The sequence below is a fragment of the Mugil cephalus genome, chromosome 10 (assembly GCF_022458985.1).
Source record: "Mugil cephalus isolate CIBA_MC_2020 chromosome 10, CIBA_Mcephalus_1.1, whole genome shotgun sequence".
Taxonomy (NCBI): Eukaryota; Metazoa; Chordata; class Actinopteri; order Mugiliformes; family Mugilidae; genus Mugil; species Mugil cephalus.
Window position 1 is genome coordinate 16822604 of NC_061779.1, and position 21281 is coordinate 16843884.

The 21281-nt window shown below is 44.5% G+C and overlaps 2 protein-coding genes across 3 annotated transcripts; both read left to right on the top strand.

The window, feature by feature from the left end:
- Positions 1-127: 127 nt before the first annotated feature.
- Positions 128-12122, top strand: LOC125015294 (cingulin-like protein 1). 2 transcript variants are annotated; one of them, XM_047597033.1, is made up of 19 exons: positions 128-356; positions 1863-2870; positions 2971-3038; positions 4336-4441; positions 4536-4619; positions 4719-4867; positions 5364-5505; positions 5608-5820; positions 6523-6729; positions 6883-6987; positions 7104-7256; positions 7467-7637; positions 7824-7976; positions 9515-9604; positions 10294-10377; positions 11235-11359; positions 11582-11690; positions 11778-11941; positions 12029-12122. In XM_047597033.1, the coding sequence occupies exons 2-19, from the start codon at positions 1896-1898 to the stop codon at positions 12105-12107; spliced, it is 3177 nt and encodes a 1058-aa protein (XP_047452989.1). In that variant the 5' UTR covers positions 128-356; positions 1863-1895; the 3' UTR covers positions 12108-12122. The 2 variants fall into 2 exon arrangements, with proteins under 2 accessions (XP_047452989.1, XP_047452987.1); XM_047597031.1 differs by having other exon boundaries at positions 1864-2870; positions 2944-3038.
- Positions 12123-12573: 451 nt separating this feature from the next.
- Positions 12574-16773, top strand: LOC125015295 (aquaporin-9-like). The gene is made up of 6 exons (XM_047597034.1): positions 12574-12811; positions 12971-13097; positions 14110-14247; positions 14412-14530; positions 15183-15400; positions 15715-16773. Exons 1-6 carry the CDS (start codon positions 12707-12709, stop codon positions 15920-15922), a joined length of 915 nt encoding a protein of 304 aa, XP_047452990.1. The 5' UTR covers positions 12574-12706; the 3' UTR covers positions 15923-16773.
- The last annotated feature ends 4508 nt before the right edge of the window (positions 16774-21281 follow it).

Consider the following 21281-nt stretch of genomic DNA (forward strand, 5'->3'; position numbering starts at 1 on the left):
AATTATAAAAAAACAAAAACCTTGTTTTTACTGCAAGCAGGGAAGGGCTGTTACCAAAACCCCCAGAGGATTTAAAAAATGTCACGTCTTCATCATTTCCACGCACACATTTGCGGCTCGTATCAGGGGAAGCTCAAAAGTAAAAGCAAACTAAAGCGCGCTTTCCTCGCGGTTTAAACAAATAAAGACTCAAGCAGGACCAGTTGAAGTCGGTCATGCGTGTGTTCGTGTGTCGGAGCGGGCAGTGAACGCCTCTCTGAGCGGGGCAGTGTGATCGAGTCCGGGCGGAGGCAGAGGACAGTGTGGACGGACAGAGGAGGAAGACTCACCCACCGCTCACTCTGGACACACAGCGGGTACGTTTCTGATCCATGTCTTTGTGCTCAGTGTTTTCTCGTAGTTATTGATCCCATAGAGTCACGACCTCCACCGCAGATCAGCGGATTAATGAGTTTCGGGATCTTATTCTAACTTCTTTTTCCTTTACATTGTTACACCCAGTTCCTTCTTTGCCAACAACAGGACAGGGCGAACAGTGGGGTATTTTTTACATGTGTGTTTATTTCTGAATAATTTTACCAGCTGTTGCCCTTTTTCTGTGACGTAAAGTAAGTAAAACCAGAATAAAACCCAGTTGGGACCCAAACTGACTAAACTTATTAGTTATACCGGTAAGTGATAGAGAAATAACTTTAAAAAAATTATGTCAATTAAGCCTTTCCTAATATAGAAACTAGGGGGGGGAAATGCGTACGAACTTGATTTTTCTTCTACATCTTACGCAGGCTTTGTAACCTGCAGATGTGTTTGAGTTAATAAACTGCTTATTAATGGTCCATTGAAGTATTATAAGAAGACACTTTAAAAGCGATTTGTTAACTTGGGGGGATTTTTGAATTTTGAAAAACTACAAAGTAAGTGACACCTGGGTGCGGATTTTTGTCAAACCTGGCAGCCCAAAATATTTAATGACTTTCAGCTGATCTGTGAAGTTACTGTTGCACACTAGACATGTGCGCCGAATGGAGGCTGAATTGGAGGAAGTTTGAAGTGCTGACCGTGTAAATTACAATGTTCCAGGTTTGAGCTTTTGGAAATTTTGTCGCGCGTCGTTGTACCGTACTCACAGTCAACTCTGTGATAAAATATCCCAGAAGGTCAGTTTGAGTTGAGCTTGTTCATGCAGGAGATGGATATTGGACAGCCTGGCATCTCAAAGTCAGCACTTATTAATGGCTTATATCTGATAAATGAAGCTTTAGTGCATGGTTAATAACGATTAATAAAGATAAATAAGTACTAATTGTGTGTTAATCTTAGTTTTTTTGAACTAATGGAGGAGTTGCCGTCTGTAGTGTTATTAATTGTAGGGGGTTTGCTCAGAATGGGGCTCTCAGGATTACACCATATTGTTTTCTACACAACACCTCTTGTGTTTGTGTGATTCAGCCTCGCAGTAACGCATTTGATGACAAAGGATTTCTTCAAGTGTTATAGCAGGAGATGGGTGACGACAGCTCAGCCAACTCGGCCAGTTGCAGTCGTCATGCAGTTTGGCTCAGCTATCACTGTACAATAGTATGCTGTCATTAGCACACAGAAGGGGCTGTTTCTCATTGCGCAGCAATATCGCGCTCTCGTAAGTGTTCACTTATTCCGTCTTTATGTTGGCTGAGTGCAGCTGTGAGAGGAGCTCCCTGGACGTCTGTCATTGCGTCCCACCGGGGCGCTGACCCTGCTCCAGTGTTGTGTAAACAGCTTCTTTAGCTCAGCCAACCTGAAGCATCAGTTTTCAGCTCACTCTCCCATGCAGGCTCAGCCTCCCTCGGTGTCATTTTTTAATATACGCGTGTTTTCACCAGGTCATCTCCAGACCCGGCGGAGTCAGAGTCAGGATGGAGTCTCACAGATCGAGCAGCTCCCCAGATGTCAGGATTCAGAGAGGCTACATGATGCAGCACGGTCCCAGCCAGGACAACGTGTTCGGAGTGAGGGTGCAGGTTCAGGGTATTAAAGGTCAACCATACGTGGTTCTGAACAGTTCTGGGCAGGACTGCCACAGGGACATTTCTGTCATCACTCACCAGGCAGGGTACAACCCGGGAATGGTGAGGAGGTCCGCGGATGAAAGACATTCTCCATCTGAGGCACAGAGGACTGCAAACTCCTCTGTGTTTCATTATCAGAATCACCCAGAGCTCCTGAGACCTTATGACCCTGAGAGTAATGACCTGAACCTAGTCATTCCTTCGCCAACAATCTCCCGACCTGGACAGCTACACTCTGGTCTTCGTCCTGACGCAGGTCTGACAACAAATGTGACCAAACCCAGGATCCCTCTGCCTGCCGAGGGCCCGGGGGGAGACTCAGCTGAGGTGGCCCAAAACAAATCACCTCCCTCAGGTGAAAGAATTCCTGCGAGGTCCCCAACCACAGTGGACACAGACTCCATCATGTCCGTAGGGCGGCTAATAAGCCAATTCAACAGCAGCCAGCGGAGGGGAAGAGGCCCGAGGAACAGACTAGACCCGGAGGCGTGTCGGCGCTCGCGCAGCGTGGACAGCCGTCGGACCTCGGACTCCTCCTCGTCCTCCTCCACATCTAGCAGAGCCTCATCTCTGAGGGGCATCAGGGGTGAAACCCAGAGTGGCATATATCCTCCTGGATCAGCCAGGGCTCGACTGCTCGGCGGAGAAGCCGCTTTGGCAAACAAGAGGGAGGAGAGTAAGCAAAGCACACTGCTTAAAGGACATCAAGGCCAAGAGGCGGCGTCTCAGCACGCTGCAAAACTGCTTCACAGAGCAGAGAGACCCTCTCTCTTCAGGTCATGTAGTGACCAGACTGGTGGAGCTGATGAAAGAGATACACAGGTGAGGAGGCTTGATTCGGGGCGAAGCCGTCATTTACAAGGTCGTATTTATTTGCTATATGTTCTCTAACCAGGTCACTCCTGATCTTCTGAAAGGACAGCAAGAACTGTCAGCGGATCCTCCTGAAGACTCAACAAGACAAATACTGTTCACCTACCTGAAGGAAGGGTAAGAGGCCCCCCAGTGTTTTTTTTTGTGTGTATTGTTTTCTTGCAGAATTAAATGATGAGCGTTGTCTGAACTCTAAAGATAACTCGAGCTGAGCCAAACACCTTATTTTGTGCAGCTTTTAATCATGTTACCTGGAAACTAGGAGGAACGGACAGCATCACAATGTGCCAACAGTAAAAAAAAAAAAAAGATTAATTCAAATGTAACATGCCATGTCAACCATCCGTGACAAAAAACTGGATAGTCATGCAGAAACGGAGTTTGTTTTCCTCTACTCAGCAGAAAGCGAATAATCATGGCCGTCTTCTTGTCTGTCCTGGATTATTGTGACGTTATGCATAGACACGCCTCTAGCTGAATATTATGGAGACACTTACTACTAACTGCATGAAAAACCTGGATGGACATAAGCCCTAAAAGACAATATGCCATCATGCATCTCTGTCTTATTAAATACATTATATTAAATATCCTTTGTGGTAGGTTAACGCTTGAGGGTCTGCATGCAAACTCCAATTTTAAAAATACTTTAAATCAATGATTTCTCTGGTAAAAGTAAAGCTTTTCAACTGTGTTCTGCTCTCCTTCATTATTCTTGCATGTATTTATTCAGTTACAAAGGTACAAAACACTGTACATTCACCAGGAAACAATTTATATGTTTAAACTCAAGTGTACTAAAGGATCAGCTGTACTGTTCAAATCACTAATTAGCAACTTTTATAGGTGTGTGTACTTGGCAGGCTTGCTGTTTTCCTCTGTTTCCAAAGCTAAACTAAGCTAAGCTAAGCTAAACAAGTTGCTTGCTATAGCTACATACTTGGCAGAAGAAAGTGGCCTTGATCTTGTCGCACAAATCACAAAAACAGAAAATGCATATCTCAAACCTTTATTTTAATAAAGACTCATTTAAAAACACTGTTAGAAGTTTCCTGTAAAATGTTCACAAAAAAATGATTGAACTGAGTTGAGGTTGAGGTTGTGTGATGATGTTGTGTAGTTTGGTGCTGCTCCAGCTGTGTGTGCTCAAGTAGTAGTCAGGAATGCAGAGCAGAAACATGTTTTCACTGATAAAATAACTCCTTCACATGGAAAAGTTTCAACAGTTCCCAACTTGCGCCTTCCTGAAAAATGTTCTTAAGTAAGGCTAAAGGTCGAGGGCGAAAAATGTTGCATGTTTTACTTTCTCTGTACATAAACTGAAACAGCTTTACACCACTCAGAGGTCCTGTGTCGGTGTGTCTCCTTGTCTGCCGTGTTTATGTGTTGGTGAAATATTTTACCTGCTTCTCAGGACGACCGATGACGACTCCACCACCCAAAGAAAAGTCAACCTGCTGCTTGAAAGGATCAACAACCTCAAGTGGAGGACCGCCGAACATGTGGAGGAGGAGGAGAAAGTGAGTGCTGGCATGAGATGTTGGCCAGCGCCGAGCATGATTTAATGTCTTTGTTTGAAACCTCCGATGAACCCTTTTTGTTACACACGTGCAGGGGGTGAAGCTGCTGCGGGAGAAACAGGCCGAGCTGAAGGACGAAATCTCCGACCTAAAGAAAAAACTGGAAACTGAGACTAAGGTGTAGTGCTGCCTCATCCTGCTGATTCACCCCTGAACAACTCACCTCCCTGTCCCTGTGACTGATGATGTTCCTCTCTGTTGTTCTTGTATTGTGAAGAATGAGATGACGTTAGCCAAGGCCTGTGAGAAGGCAAGGACGGAGAAGAAGAAACTTCAGGAAGAGATGACCAGAAGTCAGACAGAGCTCTGCAAACTCAGGGAGAAACTGGCTGAAATTGAGGAAAAACTGCAGTCTACATTACAGGAGTAAGGATGTGGACTTCAGCGTTTAGATGTGAAGTTCTGCCTCGTGAAGATATTCACAATGAGCCACCGGCTGGCATATCTATAGGTCTTTGAAAGTCACTCCAACTATTGTATATAAAACTTAGTTCAATGCTAAGTTAAGCTAATGACTCGCTGGCAGATGATTATTCACAGTATAGATGTAGCTCTAAGCAAAAAACAGTGCTTTAGAATAAAGTGTGTCAAACAGATTTCCACAAATAGCAAGTGAAGCAGCAATGAAATGCAGAGCTAACCCTAAGTCAACGCTATGTTCCGCCTTCTTAATTTAAGCCTCTGCTCAGGCTCTTTGTTCATTCAAGTGAACTGTGATGTATGATCGGATGAAGATCATCTGGCAGAATACAGATTTAAGTCTACATACGCCTTGTTTGTTCTAGTCCAAAATTTCTACATCTCTCGTGGAGATGAAGCTGACTTCTCTCCTTCATGTGAGCTATTTTTCGGATGTTGTCAGGCTGACCCAGATGAAGGCAGAGAAAGAAAGATCTAAGGCAGAGATGAAAGACCTCCAGCAGCAGCTCTCGGACATGCACGACGAGCTGGACCACGCCACGAAGGCGGAGTTGATAAATGCGGAGAAAGAAGTCCTCCTGCAGGTAAGTGAAACCACGCCGACACAACAACCACCTCACAGGCCAACAGCAGCTGGGAAGCCTCCTCTCCAGACTCCTGACATTTCTTTGACGGATGTCTGACAGGACTTGGCGCAGCTGCGTGCGGACTTCCAGGCGATGCTACAGGTGAAGGAGGAGCAGGAGGAGGTGCTGCACCACAGGGAGCGGGAGCTCAGCGCCCTGAAGGGGGCGCTTAAAGAGGAGGTGGAGACTCATGATAAATACATGGCTGCTCTGAAAGAGGAGTACGAACAGGAGCTGGGGAAGATGCTCGAGGATTTGGAGCAGGCTAAAGAGGTACCAGTGAAGACTCGAAACAATAAGCATTATTCAGAGCAGGCGCCTTCAACGTTTTTCAGACCAAGGACCCCCAAACTGATGAGAAATTAATTAGGGACCCCTTACCTACTATGTGTGTTCTATATGTATCAAATATTCATATTTTATTTCAACCGTGTAACAATAGTATACATATATATATGAAATTAAAAGATAAAGTAAATAAAACAAAGCGATCCATTTTGACCTCAGTCGTTGGCGGATGGGAGCAAGCTACACTATTAGCTTTTTTCCTGCTAATATTGCAGAGTGCTTCGGGATTTCACCTGGGGACTGAATAGGCTATGGACCAATTGCAGGGAACCTGAGTCAGCGTGTAATATACAGCCTTGTGATTGGCTCAGCAGATATAAGGGCGGGGCCTACTGTGTACAGGAAGCTTAGATTGTGGCGCTCTGTGTGAAATGGTGCGCTGTCAAGACAGCTCCTATATCGCTGAATGAGTGTGTTGACTGAAAGATGTTGACCTCGATTTATCCCTTTACTAAAATATGTTGGATTCATGTCAATGTGCATTTAAAGGAATCTAACTTTGTGGGGGAAAATTTAAAAAAAAAAAAAAAAACATATATAAAAATGTCTAATCAACCAAACATTTTGCATTACCCTGTTGAAGACCTGTGATTTAGATGTTGGTCGTCTTCATTTTTATTTTCTCAGAACAACGACTTGCTCAACCAGGTGAAGGTTGAAGTAGAGGAGGAGGGGAGCGTGGCTAAGGCGCAGCTGAAGGAGATGAGCCAGGAGAGAGATCAGCTGAGGGGAAAGGTGCAAGACCTCAACAACAAGGTGGATCAACTGAGTCAGACGGTCCAGGAATATAAAACCACGGAGAAACTGCTGGAGCAGAGAGCAAAGCAGCTGGAGGTGGGAAGACAGTGTCAGTGGGGGCGTAGAGATAAATGTTCTCCACGCGATCGGGGGGGAAAACATCTTTAAAATGAACTTTAATGTGCGATCAGAGTGACGATGGTGAGCTCTTTTTCTGACATTTTCACCCATCTTTGTTTATTTCCTCAGAGGGAAAAGCAGGAGTTGGAGGAAATGCTGAGTGACGTCCGGAGGAATGAGGAGGAGATCTGTCAGTCCAACCAGTTGCTGCTCACTCGCTTGGAGGACGTGCAGGTAGCATCACCGTATTGTTTGTAAAAAAAAAAAAAAAAAAAAAAAAGGCTGAATGTCATGAAACGACAGATAGGACATGTAGAGATGAGATCATTTCTGTTTGTTTTTTCTGACAGGGTAAGCTGACCAAACTAAACTACGAGCACAGAGACCTGAAAGAGAAACTCAAGGACGAGAGGAAACAAATCGAGGAGCTGTGGAAGACAAAAACCGAACTGGAGGACGAGAGGAGGCTGCAGGACAGGACTATGGAGCAGCTGCAGAGAAAGGTGAAAAGTGGAAATATATTATTTATTAGGCCTTATGGGAAAACCCGCCATATTTTTGGAGCCAAATGAGGCCTGCGTGTCTGCTATCTTGACCCCGAAGCCCCATGACGTTACCGGGAACAGCTGATATTTCTTGCGCGTGCATAGCTTCTTTCAACTACGTGCATGCACACAGAGTACCACTTATCTGAGAGCTCTGTTTATCTGCAGATGAATAGCATCATGGAGGAGTGCGAGGCGTCTACAGATGTGCTCCAGAGTCAGGTCGATGAGGCCAGAGAGAAGAGTCAGAGGGAGTTGGCTGAGCTGCGGAGACAGCTGCAGGAAAAGGGAGTAGAGCTGGAGAAAACCCGACAGGCAGCCAAAAAACTCCAGGAAGAGGTGTGGTACTCATTGTCTGTCTGATTCATCACTTCGAAGGTTGATATTTCTTAGTCACCTATGAAAATCACAATAACTTGATGATAAAAAAAAATGTGTGCGATGAAAAATTAAATTAGCACTATTTGAGACATTCTTACATTACGCCCATGTGTTTGTTTAATCTGTGGTCTGTTCTCTGTGAAGCTGCTTCCTCTGGAGGAGGATGTGCGGCGGTGTCGCCGGGAGCAGCAGGAGGCCCAGCAGAGGGGGCGACAGCTGGAGCAGAAGGTGGAGGAGCTGGAGGAGAGGAACGGGGTCATGGTGGAGGAGCGAGAGCGGCAGGTCAAACTCCTGGAGGTAAACATGCATCCAAAGCTATGCCTCTAACTCACATATGCATGATGGACAAAGCATCTGTGATGTCACCGATGGCGTTTTTGAAGAGCTGTTTCAAGGCTCTTAACCATGGCTTAGCCGAGTCTGACTCCACCCAACTCCAGGATAATTAAAACAAAATGACCAAAGAGGCAGCTTGTGATTGGAGTTGGAGCCTAAGCAGACAGCGAGCAAACACTGATAGCCACCACATGTCACTCAAAGCAGACACACCCATTTATGTTAAGCCCTGAAACAATTTAAACAAGGGGAGAGTTTAAACAGTTATTTTCACCGCGTGTATACGGAGGACCAACTCTGCCATGATTAAAAATAAATGAATAAATTAAAAAAAATACCTACAGATATATGCCATAAATAAATAAATGAATAAATAGCATATGGCACAGGTTTAGGTATTTATTAATTGAATTATTTATGGCATATGTATTTAGTATGTATATGTATTTTTGTAAAATTGCCCATTTTAACAAGGATTAACCCTTTTATTTCCAGTCAGTGCCATTTAAGGAACAGCAGATATTCACGCTTGTACATTTATTAAAACTCGTCATTCACAGACACTGGAAACAAGAAAAACAAAAACATAAAGACTTATTTGATTCTTCCCCTTAATCAACCCCCCAAAAATATATATCTGACATTATTTACCATTATGTAACATGAAGACATATTTGATGACATCGTAGCTGTGTTTGACTAGCCTAAGTTGTCTTTTGATATCTTTTTTTCCACACCAACATTGTTATGAATGTGACAGGAGGAGTTAGAGTCATTGACACATTAAGAAAATCTCCTCACAGTTGCATTATCATCTGTAAAGCACGTATTAAATATTCATATACAGCTCATAAATTCTGAAATAGGAGAGGTTAAATTGTTTTTTAATTAAAAAGTTTATGCAGATTATCGTTATCACTGTTAATCTGTAGATAGATATCAAACATTTATATCCACGTATTCAAGACCAAGTGCTATAATCCGTTATTATCTGTGGTGACGTGTTTTTGTTTTTGTTTTCACTTTGAACCTTAAAGACTGAGATCACATCCAGGCTTTAAGTATTTGTGTGTTCATCTGTACTGGTGCGCTCTCACCTGTCCTCGTGAACTGTAATGTAAAGAAGCCCTGCGAACAGCGTGTCACGGCTCAGCACAGCTGCTCTGGCTGATGACAAAACATTACACAGTGACAGTGTGTGCTCACTGTTGACACTGCGTACCAACCGAGGAAGCTCGTGTTTACTGTAAAAACTTATCAGACCTGTCTGGGAGTTCTCAGAAATCTACCCCCACCCCTCCACCCCCACCCCCTCCTTCCTTTGTCAAACACTACTCTTGTTCGGCTTCCTCATATTATTCCTCTGCCTTTAATTTGAGTCAGTCTTCAAACCGCTGCCTCAAGGGATGGATTCATCATGTCCCCCCCTCCGTGTTTCTGGTGAGCATTGCAGTGAGATGCCGTGTAAATTAACGCATTTTTCCTCCTCCTCCTCCTAGGGTCGCATCAGTCAGCTCGAAGAAGATCTTAATGATGAGCGCTGCAGTGCTGACCGCCTCATGGAGCGATTAGATAAAACCAAAGAGCAGGCAGGTTCACTCCCTCTGTGTTTTTGCTTTAGCCAACGTTCAGAAATTTCCCCACAGCGTAGAAACAATCTATGAGAGATAGAGTTATTATTATTGCCTGAACACCCTGCCCTGTAATGGTTAATAGTAATACTCATCACAAACAGATGTGGAGCTTAGTGCTCAGATTTCCCCTCAGACAACATGTTTTCTTCATCTTCTTCTTCTCCTCTGAAATAACATGCAGTTCTTCACTGCTGGTGTGTTGCTGTAAAGTAGGCCACTATTAATGGGAGCAGAGTGGGACAGACTAATTGACACAAAGCATTGTTTTGGATGCAGACAGAACCATTGTGAGCAGCTATTCACGCCCCCCCCTTCTCTGGGCCTCTAGACGATATTAGTGACCAGAGCCTTTAGATCCGACGTGGCCACGATGTGACCAGACAGCATTTCCTCTGGTCTTACAAGTTAAGCCAGAAAACTTTTCGTGCAACCTGAGAGACATGCTCATCACAGAAATCCGACCCATTTAATAACGCTCCACGTCCATGTTTTCAGTGAATATTGACGGGGAAACATGTCAATCACAAGCTCATGTTTAGCTCACACAATTAGTTAAAAGTTGAGTGTCCACAACCTTTTCAACCCGCTAAACGGTTACGGTACATGTCAAGACTGAGCCCCTTTTTGTTGGCTGTGTGTGACAGATGGATCAGATGAGGAACGAGCTGATGCAGGAGAGAGCTGTGAGGCAGGACCTGGAGTGTGACAAGATAAGCCTGGAGAGACAGGTAAGGGCCCCCTCTCTCATACAAGGAATATACAATGAACTGCTGTGGACCTGTCAGGAAAAAAACATTTTACACACTTACAACAAGGCCCATCAGAAAAAAAATATCACTTTAACTGTGTGGTACAATTTGGATATTATCAGTTATTATCAGCTTTGACACATTTATTCTGGTCTTAACTATTCCAACTATCTAATTATTTTGCACTCAGTTTTGCAATTAATATATTCCTTCTAGAGCTGATAGACCAACAGGATTACATTGGTTTTATTTAGGGTGTTAGTGCCTCTAAAAAAATAAACTAATAAAACCAGGTACTGTATGTTAGTCACAAACCTGCAGGAAATTCTGGAATAAATATCATCGGTACTCTGATATTCTTCTACTGCTGACGTGTTCGGTCTAGTGGAAACCTTCTCGAGTTGCCTTGTTTTCACGTAAACAAACCAAATGTTTCTGTTTGCAATCACTGTTACTCAGCAAATTGCACTGGGTGTTTCTCTGAGGGCCAGCCAAATGACAGAATGAGTGTTGTAAATCAGATTTTTGTAAAGGAAATGTCAAACTACTGTGTCATGTGGATGGGTGGAATAATGGGCATGGGTTCTCGGAAAAATAATAAACACAACAGGGAGCAGCTTATAAATATAATGCTCCATTGGAAGCCACTTGAAGTCACTGGTTCTATCCCCTCTATGTCCATGACTGAGGTGACGTAAATGCCTCCAAAGGTTCTAACTTGGCTGGGTTAAATGCAGCAATGTGTGCACATAGAAGGAATACTTGACTTGATATGCTGCAGATCAAAACCTCCACAGCGTACCTTTAATTTATGACTTCCCTCTTTCCATTGTCAGAATAAAGACCTGAAGAGCAGAGTGTCTCATCTTGAAGGATCCCAGAAGACCAACCAGGATTCACTCGTCTCCAAACTTAACAGCCGCATCCAAGAACTGGAGGAGAGGCTGCAAGGAGAAGAGAGGTGAGCACGTTCACGTTTAAATGTGGCCTTATAAAGGTTAAACAAAGCTCTCCTTTAAACATTTACAGACGTAAAGAGTCTGTGTCGATGGGTGCGGGCGAACCCACTCATGTTGCTTTTCCTCTGGTTGTAAAAAATGACCCATCTGAACACAGCGGGAAGGTGTTTAGTTACAGGAAGCTGCAGAAGTGATGTGATCTCTTGGTGCGTTGTGCTTCTCAGAGACAACAACAACCTGCAACAAGTAAACCGCAAACTGGAGCGCAAGGTGAAGGAGATGAAGATGCAGGCGGACGAGGAGAACGCCAACCTGCTGAGCCAGAGAGACCAGGTACACACATGTTTGACAGCATCGAGCAGCAGCAGCAGCAGACTTGACCCGTTCAGATTCAGTGTCTCACTTTGGTGAACTCCGCAGCTGACTCAGAGGCTGAAGACGGCGAAGAGGCAGATGGATGAGGCGGAGGAGGAGATCGAGCGCCTGGAGCACGCGAAAAAGAAGCTGCAGAGAGAAGTGGACGAGCAGATCGAGGCCAACGAGCAGCTTCACAGCCAACTGAGCGCACTGAGGAACGAGATGAGGTGAGCGCTCACTTTCTCGCCGCCGCCTTCTCTCCTTTCTGTCTCTGACGTAATAAACCGTTTCATTTCACCCTTTGCCTTGGACAGGCGAAAGAGGAAATCACCTCCTCTCATCAAGGCTGTGGACGGCGACGTGAACGACGTGGACGACCTTGGATCTGATTGACCGACTGACCTGTGATAAAAAAAAAAAAAATGTTTTGTTACTGTGACGAATCCATTGACTTTATAACCCATTAACAACTCAGGTGTTACTTCACCCTGTTTCCTGTTTGAAGTGTGTGACACCTCGCCAAGGCTGACCTCTTGTGGCAATATTTATAACTACACAACCTGTCGGTGCTGCACACCAACACAGACTCATCTACTCATCTCGGTTTGTTTTGCACCCTAACTTATTCCGCTGCTGTGTGAATTAAAACGGTGTTCACCGCAAGTCTTTAGATAAATGAATAAATGTAATTAAAATGCTTCTTGAACATTCTCCAGAAATAAATAAATACAGCTATGTGCCAATTCGTGAGTCTGTCTTTGAGGAAAACACACAAAACACCCGTCAAACACCCTGTCTGGCCTCTGCTACGACACTTTGTGTGTTTGTGAGGCTCGGGAGGAGAGCGAGAGTTGTACATACGGATCAATGGCCTGTGCTGAGTGGCTGCGGCCGCGCAGAGGTGGAGATTGGACGTGGTCACTGCGCTCAGCTCCAGAGGTTCACTCAGCTGGACGTAGGGCAGTTTTAACATCTGTTGGCACCAGTGATACATGGAAGTAGGACACAACAAGAGAAGCATGAGGCAACACTGTGCTCTTAAACATGGGATACTCAAGGAATTCCTGGCAGAATTCCTGGGAACGTTTGTCTTGGTTGTAAGTAACATATTGTGCTTTTTTTTTTAAAAAAAAAAAAAAAAAAAAACGTATTCACTTTTGAAGTTTTTTCAAGTGTGTTTAGAAATGTCCTGCATCATCTTTTATAGTCTGATGTAGTTTAAAGCTCGTTTCTGTCGTTCTCTCTGTTCCTGTTAGTTGTTCGGCTGCGGCTCAGTCGCTCAGACCGTCCTCAGTCGAAACAGCCTGGGAGAACCTCTCACTGTCCACATCGGCTTCTCTGTGGGCCTGATGATGGCCGTGTATGTGGCCGGTGGAGTGTCAGGTAAATACGATGCTGTTGTTAATTAGTTATTTCCACTGTAGTAGAACTTATCTCACAAAGGCAGCAGACGCCCACTGGTTATGTTTCATACGCTGCTTCAAACTGGATGCGTGTTCTGTAATGTTTGATTAATAGCTGTTAGGGGATGTCATCCTGTCTCAATTCAATTCTGGGAAAAAGGTTTAAATAATACAGTTGTCACGAGTGTTGCACTTTTGCCAAAATATAATTTACAGTCTAGCACCACGAGCTCTTTGATGGCTTTAAAATAATTTATGGTTAACACAAAAGGCCTCTGCCAGAACATATAAAGCAATCTGACACAGCTCTCTTGTACGTGCCGTAATGAAAACATTGTTACCCACGAGGCCTGCAGCTTGTAATAATATAACTTTATGGCTTCCTGTCCTGCCATGTGCCCCGGCCACAGCTCCAGTGTCAGCGGGAACGTGCCAGCTCCCTGTCCAGATTCAATGAAAGTATACTGACCATTGATTTGTTAGCTCCAGTGCACAGCCTCTCTGAGGTCATGCATAACCCTGGGCACTAAATGTCCTGCAAACTCCATTGATCAGAGGCTACGTTCATCCGTCTATGACAGAGACCAGACCCAGTCCAAACCAGCTTGCCTCATCTGAGCAGCAGATGCCAAATCAAAGGGCTAATAACGTTTCATGAAGACAGATGACAAACAGATTTCTACATATATATATATATATATATATCTATATCTACACATGTATATATTTAAAAACCTAAAACCAAGTGTGAACATTTGATTAAGAATTACACCAGACTTCTGCTGCCGCTTCTTTTCTGAGGTTGAGTTTCTAATAATTGATCATTATTCTGCCTATTTGCTCTTGAATAAACATAATAAAACCCGGACCCGCCCCGGGGGCTGCTCCCCTTCTGCTGCTTCTCGTAAATGTGACGGCTCGCTAATGATTGAGAGGATATTATGCCAGCCACCCTCCACCCACTGCACCCCCTCTTTTGTCCTCTGTCCCAGGGGGCCATGTGAACCCTGCTGTGTCTCTGGCCATGGTGATTCTGGGCAAACTGAAGATCTGGAAGTTTCCATTCTACATCATCGCTCAGTTTCTTGGTGCTTTTTCAGGAGCTGCCGCCGTCTTTGGATTATACTATGGTGAACAACCCACTGATGTATAGAAGGGTTTAAAGTGATTGTATGTTCAGTGTGTTCAAAGCTCAGAGAGTCACGGTGACAGTGTTTCAGCTAAACGTTCATCGACGTTAGATTAAAATGAAGCCCTGTGCCCAGTTGCAGATAACTGTTTGTCCTCCTCACAGACGCTTTCATGGACTTCACCAGTGGGATCCTGTCGGTGACTGGAATCAATGCAACAGGTCACATTTTCGCCTCGTACCCTGCAAGACACCTGTCAGTCCTCGGTGGCTTCATCGACCAGGTGAACTCTGGTCCCTGTGACACAATGACCTCCCCTCTATTGTTTTGTTCCCGTTCAAGCTCTAAATACCACAAAGTCTGGCAAATGTGGCTAATGCAAAATTGATTGCCCCCCTTTAGTCTGAGAACACCCCCTCTTTTTCCTCGGTTTTTGGGTCTAATGACCCATTTCCTGGCGTTCACTGGAAGGTCACATCTACTTAACACAGTTTTCAGACGTTTAGTCAAAGCAGCGATCTAAAAATAGCACATCTGCCAGCTTAAAAATTGTGGAAAACCACATCAGGTGAACAGAAGAGATCAGAGCGTAATCAGAGGGAACGTGTTCATGAGAATGTCTTCTCAGACACGTTTGAGAAGTTGCTTTCCCTTTTATTTATTTTTTTAAATTTTTTTTTTCGCAAAATAACCAGCAAATAGATTTGAACCCTTTGCTCAAAATGTAACTCTACATGTTGTTTTTCCAATATAGAATTATGGTTCACATTCACACAATGTCAAGTAAAAGAGGCAGAAAACGAAGGTAAACGTTTAGACAAAGACGTCTCCTAAGGACTGTAGGCTACATTAAATTAACTTTCACCAGGACATTACCAATGTTCATTAAAAGATAAACTAACCATTAATCGCAGAGCATTGTCCGCCCCCTGCAGGTGGTGGGGACGGGGATGCTGGTCCTGTGTATTCTCGCCATCATCGACGGTGGGAACATCGGAGCTCCTAAAGGCGTGGAGCCTCTGGCCATCGGCCTGATCATCATGGCCATCGGTGTGTCCATGGGGCTGAACTGTGGCTACCCACTGAACCCCGCCAGAGACCTGGGACCCCGGCTGTTCACAGCTGTGGCCGGATGGGGGATGGAGGTCTTCAGGTAACTGGAGATCAGTGTTTGGATTTTAACACATTTGGGAGCAGGCCGCAGTGTGTAATTATGTGGTGGGACTGTAATAATGAGGAGGGTTCCTAGAGAATTAGTTCATACATAACTGGTTAGATGTACTCTACATAGGTATTTATGTGGATCTGCTTGTTTATTGAGGTTTTCATAGAAGCTGTTGGGATGTTGTGTTATATAATGTCACATGCGCTGGACAGCTGTAGTCGATGATTGTGAATGATCCAGTGACGGCACGCGCGATCCGACATGATGCATTTGACTCTTCCCGTTCCTCGCCCGCGTCACAGCACGGCAGACTACTGGTGGTGGATCCCGGTGGCGGGGCCCATGGTGGGGGGCGTGGTCGCGGCCGTCATCTACTACCTCCTCATCGAGCTGCACCACCCGCGCGAAGAGCAGGAGAAGCCCCAAGAGGAGGAGGAGGAGGAGGAGGAAGACGAAGAGGACGATGACAGCAGCCTGAAGGACAAATACGAGATGATCACCATGAGTTAAAGAGACATTAACCCCCCAGGACTGACTGATTTTCACTGTCACTCAGATGAAGAGCACCCAGCACAGGTTCCATCTGTAAGGACAGACTCCCTGCGTCACTGTGTGCTCATTAATAGGAAGATAAGCTGTAGTTACACTTCTGATTGACCTCAGGCAGGCCCAGCAGAGACACGCTTTTCAGCCCACCACAACCTCCACACATCCAAAAAAATAAATTAAAAAAAAGTAAAATAGGAAATGCTTTAAAAGCTGCAGCTACATAACAACACAGATAATGTTTTGGCCTGTGCTGTGTATAGAAATATGAACAATAAGCACCCTTGTGAAATAGTAGTAAACCCATCCTCCAAACCGATAGTCTGTTTGCAGTTTTATTTTTTACGTTTCATTTCGTTTCACATGTTTAGCCGTGATGTGAACCGCGCATGCGTGTGTTGTAAATACTGCATTGTGTACATATGGAAAGTTCCCTTCTTTTCCGTGTGCTGATAGTGGAGTGATAGTTCTGCACGCACGTCCTTTCAGCTTCTGCTCCCGTTTTACCTCTGTGGTTGTGGTCACATTATGTTTATATTAACATTAACATTTTTTCTGTTGCTCTTTTTGTTTTGATTTGACTTTTTTTTTGTCACCCACGAGAAATATCTAAAACAAAGACAAACGTCTTCCAGAAAACTCAACACGTCCAGTTGCCTTTGTTGTAGCTTTGCTGTTTGCATACGCCTGGATGACCGTGAGCCTTCACAGAACACCCACGAGGAATTCTTCCTGATGTTCAGTATTCATTTATTTATTTATTTATTTATTTCACTCTCTGTTGTTTGTCTACATTAAAATTTCTACAAATATCATTTTGGGTATTTCATTTCATTTCATCTGTTCCCATGTATTGCACTGAATGCTATAAAGCCTTCAATAGTGTTATGAAATGAAAGTAGTCGGTGACAGTATATGAAAACATTCATTAGCCTCAGACTGAACATGTTGAGCAATAAGCGATGGCTCATTAGTGTTTAGTTGGTAGGACTTCAGAGGATGATGAAGCCTCAGAGTGTCTGCTCAGAACGTTATGCTCTCAAATATTTCCTGTACGAGCCCATGACTCTAGTTGATGTGCTTATCAACCCGAGTCACAGCGGGACGTCTGCTTCCACTTCTACCAGGAACCTCAGCTGTTGACTCAACTGTTGAAGACGTGAAGCTGTGAAAGGAAAACAAGTAAAGTAAAACGACAAATTAAAAGGTTGTCTTATTTGGTTATTGGCTGAGAATCACACATTTATCTCCTAATAAAAAATAAATGGTCTCTGAACGAACACATACATTTAATTTCAAAGGTTTAGCAGCTAGAATAAAATATGTCTGCGGCGGAGAAAGTCTGTCGGAGGTATGTGCAGCATTTTCAATTTCAAACTTGTGTTACTTATTACTTTTGGAAACTTTGCAAATGTCAGCGTGCCCTTTGCCTCAGCTGCATATTGGAGCGTAAGCCGTCTCGAACCGATGAAGCTCGTACGTTTTAAATTCAGATTTAAGGGGAGCACAGAGAAACCTGAGACCAAGGAGGAAACGGGATTTTAATGAAACGCGATGAAGATCCAAGAGACGAGTAACAAAAGCAAAAGGCCTGTGTGAATGAAGTCAAATTATTATGCAAATTTTGCAGGAAAAATGTGCTCACAGTGGTGAAATGCTAATTTGGAGACTTGTAATATTATTATTATTGTGGATGCACTGACATGCAAGCATGATTATACAGTTGTAGATGTTCTCGTGGACCAAATTTAAATAATTTCTGTACCAATGGGACCTTCAGCCATTTGCAAAGTGTCTTATTTCAGTGACTTCTCGCTTCATTTGTGTATAAAAGCTTAACCTGGAAACACCTGCGTATACAAGGATATAGAAAACTGAAATAAGCAGAGTATAGGTAGCTTAAAATAGACTAAACTTCCCACATCCGGGTTCGGGTCAGTATTTGATTATGGTTTGAGGAAAAGACATTGTGCTTTGGACACAGGACCAGTGGCTCCAGCAGAGCACATGGCAGCACAAGGCCTCCCCCAGGCCCCTCTCGGCTGTGAGCGATATGCAACCAGTGGCGTGAAAGAGCTGCAAGGCCACGTTATCTCACACCAGCCTCAAACACATTTGTTTGTGTCCATGTGTCATGTATCAGAACATAATTGGCCACAAACAGCAGAGAGGAAAATCATTTTCTGTGGACTAACTGGTGGCTCAATAATGTATCAGGTTCTTCGGTCCATATGTTTACACACAGGAAGCGCGACCTCTGCGTTTAACCCCTCCGTAGTGAGCGCACGCGGCAGAGAGCACACGGGGGCAGTTATGAGGATACGGTTCCTCGCTCGAGGGCACTTCAGCCACGGATGATGGGAGGGAAACGTTCTGCTCATTGGCAGACTAAAGGCAGGCCAACGCTCGACACCTCCGAGCTCAACGCCGCGCTGATTTATCCATGGTTTGACGAGACAAGCTGCTCGGGCGTCTGTGAAAATGCATTTCTCCTCTCCTCTCTGAAATCACACAGTGACACCAAATCAGTTAAACGTGACTAGTGCTGTTTTTCCAAAGCAAATTCAACCGCACTCATCTTTGTCTAAGGTCTGAATTTAATTTGACAGCAGGATTTTCTCCAAAAAATCTTTTAATTTGAAGAGAAATGAATTCTGACTGGACCCCCTTCACGCAGGGTGAATGGAGCAGCAGCAGAGACACTCCACCGGACAATGAGCTGAGAGTTATTTCTGGGCTTCCTGTGTATTTCCATTGTTTGCGCTGCAGTCAGTGTGAGTGACACTCAGCGCGCCGGTGACACGTTTACAATCCTGCTCTGTCGCTGCAGTTAGAGACAAAAGGTGCTGCTCGCCGACCGGCCGTGACATCAGACCCTCGCAGAGAGCTGTGGCCGTGACTGCAGAACATTGATCACATCCTCTGTTGTTGGGACTTTGTTTCAGATACGGAGGGGAGATACGCGTGTGGAGAGCTCCATTAGTAATAGCGTCGATATAAATTTATTGGAAACACTCACCGCCTGCATCACCCGGAAAATACAGAGCATAAACTCTTGTTGTGGCAGACTCGTGCTCGCTCATGTCGCAGCCAGAGACTGCAGCTGAGGGCCCGCATCGATAATCAATAGCTGACGAGGTCCGACTTACGCATGTCTGTTACATCACCTAACACATGTCATCGATAAGAATTGGCAATGAATAACAAAGTGTGCGACAAACATGTGAAGGGTAATACAGTAAGTTCCCCTCATGGCTGAGGGGAACACACACCAATCAGACATAACATTACGACCACCTGCCTAATAAGGGCTCCCTTGTGCCTCTAAAACAGTTGTGACTCATCAGAGAATGGACATGGATCTTCTGAGGGCGTCCTGTGGTGTCTGGAAACAGGATGTTGTCAGTGGGGGTCTTTGGGTCCTATGGGTTGAGGGGAGGGGTCTCTGTGTATCATCCCACAGTCAGATGGTGGGTCAGTTTGGGATCTAGTGAATTTGGAGGCCAGGTCAACACCTTGCACTGTTTTTCACGTTTGTTGTTCATTGCTCTTTTGGGAACAAATCATGTGAGGAGTTAGCTCTGTGGTGCTGATGTTGGCGTCGGCCGGCTGCTTTATACCCTCTGGCCCCAACGTGGCATCCAAAGCAGAAGCTCCCCCTGCTGTGAATGCCCCTCTACTGCATTCACTAAACAGTGAATGTTAACATTGCTGATCATTATTAACACTTTACATGAAAAATTAAACCGCACATTGTGTTTGAAAAACTTACACTTCCTTACAATGTGACACTCAAAGGATAATAGCAGGTGTGAATAACACAAGGAAGCTTGTAATCAGAGTGGGAAGGTGCTTTTCCTGAAAAAAAAAGGCACGTCCAACAAGCTTTTACGAACCAGTGATGGAAAATATTATTCAAAGTCACTGCAGCATAGTCCAACACTGTAGTCCGACACTTCCCATAATGCAACTTCAACGCATACTGTAAAACGTTGTTGGGTTTTTAGGGGTTAATAAGGCCTTCAGTCTGTGTATAACCTTGGGAAGAATCAGGAAGAATGTTACTTCTGTTAACTCACCATATAAGGAGTTGTCTTTCGCTTTGCTACAGGTTGCTCACAGACTAGGACACATCACACCCTAATATCTCACACGCTGGAAACCAGATAAAGCTAATTGGCTACACATAGAAACTCACTGACACATGAGAGGCAGTGCTCCTCCCCATTGTGTTACGGGCGGGGTCTAGGTAGAATAAGGTCACTGTACGTCCCTGAAGTGGGGCTTTTGGTTCTTTTTACCCCTAAGGTGAACTGACCGAAGCCTCAGTGCTAAAATCAATATCTATTCTCTGTGTACCAAATAAATATCCAAAACGTGAGAAATTGTCACGTGATTTGTGCGTAGGTGAACTACCCTTTCCAAATGGTATAAAGATCCTGGGCTGAAGGAGAGGAAAATATCCTCCTTCAAAAAAGTGTTATTCATAATTGTGTTTCTGTATAAACTATTAGCTGTTGTTTTTTCGCTGGTTTAAGGTACGGACACACCAAAGACCTGCTGCTAACAAAGACTAACTGTGATGTTGTCTCACACTGACTGTGTCTTGACCAAAAAGTTGCGCTCGAACCCATGTCAAAGATCACAGCTAACGACCAGCAGGTGGCAGTAGTCTGTATTCAATATGAGGAAAGTGGAAGAGCTCCCATTAGCCGGGAGGCTGGGAAGCTAGGAAGAGCTAGATACCATTTGACAACAAGCTGTTGACATAAAGAAAAATTCGAACTGATTTTTTTTGTTGTTGTTGTTTTTTATTTTGCTAATAAGTAGCAGATGAAGAGATGTCTGCAGCAGCAGGAGCAGCAGCAGCACAGATGAAGCAGGGAATCGATCTCTGGCCCTCGAGATGTCAGGTGGTACTGGTGTCCATCGAGACGACGATACAAGCTCAAATCCAAACCTGTTTGTAGGCGTCCTCCTCCTCCACTGTCTCCGTCTAGCGGATTCCAGCAGAGGAGAAGTTAAACCCACAAACAGGCAGAAACAAGGAAGTGTCCCCACATTTAGGTGACCTCTCCTCCACTGCTTTCTGACAAGCAGCAACTAGTGGAGGAGGAGGTGTCCCCAGATGGAAGGTACCATAGGACTGTGACATCATCAGTGAGGGACTGATGGAATGTGACATCATCAGTCAGGGCCAGGAGGACATCATTCTATCCCGAGATCTACCTACCTACAGTATCCATAAAATAAATAAATACTTTACTCTTGGTCACTAAGGCGTTGCTCCTGAGAATCTTCCCCTCAACATGACGCTCCCACC

What these genes read in the sequence shown, in the direction of transcription:
- LOC125015294 (XM_047597031.1), top strand. Translation starts at nt 1,896, where the DNA reads ATGGAGTCTCACAGATCGAGCAGCTCCCCAGATGTCAGGATTCAGAGA. An exon ending in TTCACCTACCTGAAGGAAGG is followed by an intron (nt 3,039 to 4,335) that starts GTAAGAGGCCCC and finishes CCTGCTTCTCAG; the next exon opens with GACGACCGATGACGACTCCA. An exon ending in CTGCAGTCTACATTACAGGA is followed by an intron (nt 4,868 to 5,363) that starts GTAAGGATGTGG and finishes GGATGTTGTCAG; the next exon opens with GCTGACCCAGATGAAGGCAG.
- LOC125015295 (XM_047597034.1), top strand. Translation starts at nt 12,707, where the DNA reads ATGGAAGTAGGACACAACAAGAGAAGCATGAGGCAACACTGTGCTCTT. An exon ending in TGTGGCCGGTGGAGTGTCAG is followed by an intron (nt 13,098 to 14,109) that starts GTAAATACGATG and finishes CCTCTGTCCCAG; the next exon opens with GGGGCCATGTGAACCCTGCT. An exon ending in TGGGGGATGGAGGTCTTCAG is followed by an intron (nt 15,401 to 15,714) that starts GTAACTGGAGAT and finishes CCCGCGTCACAG; the next exon opens with CACGGCAGACTACTGGTGGT.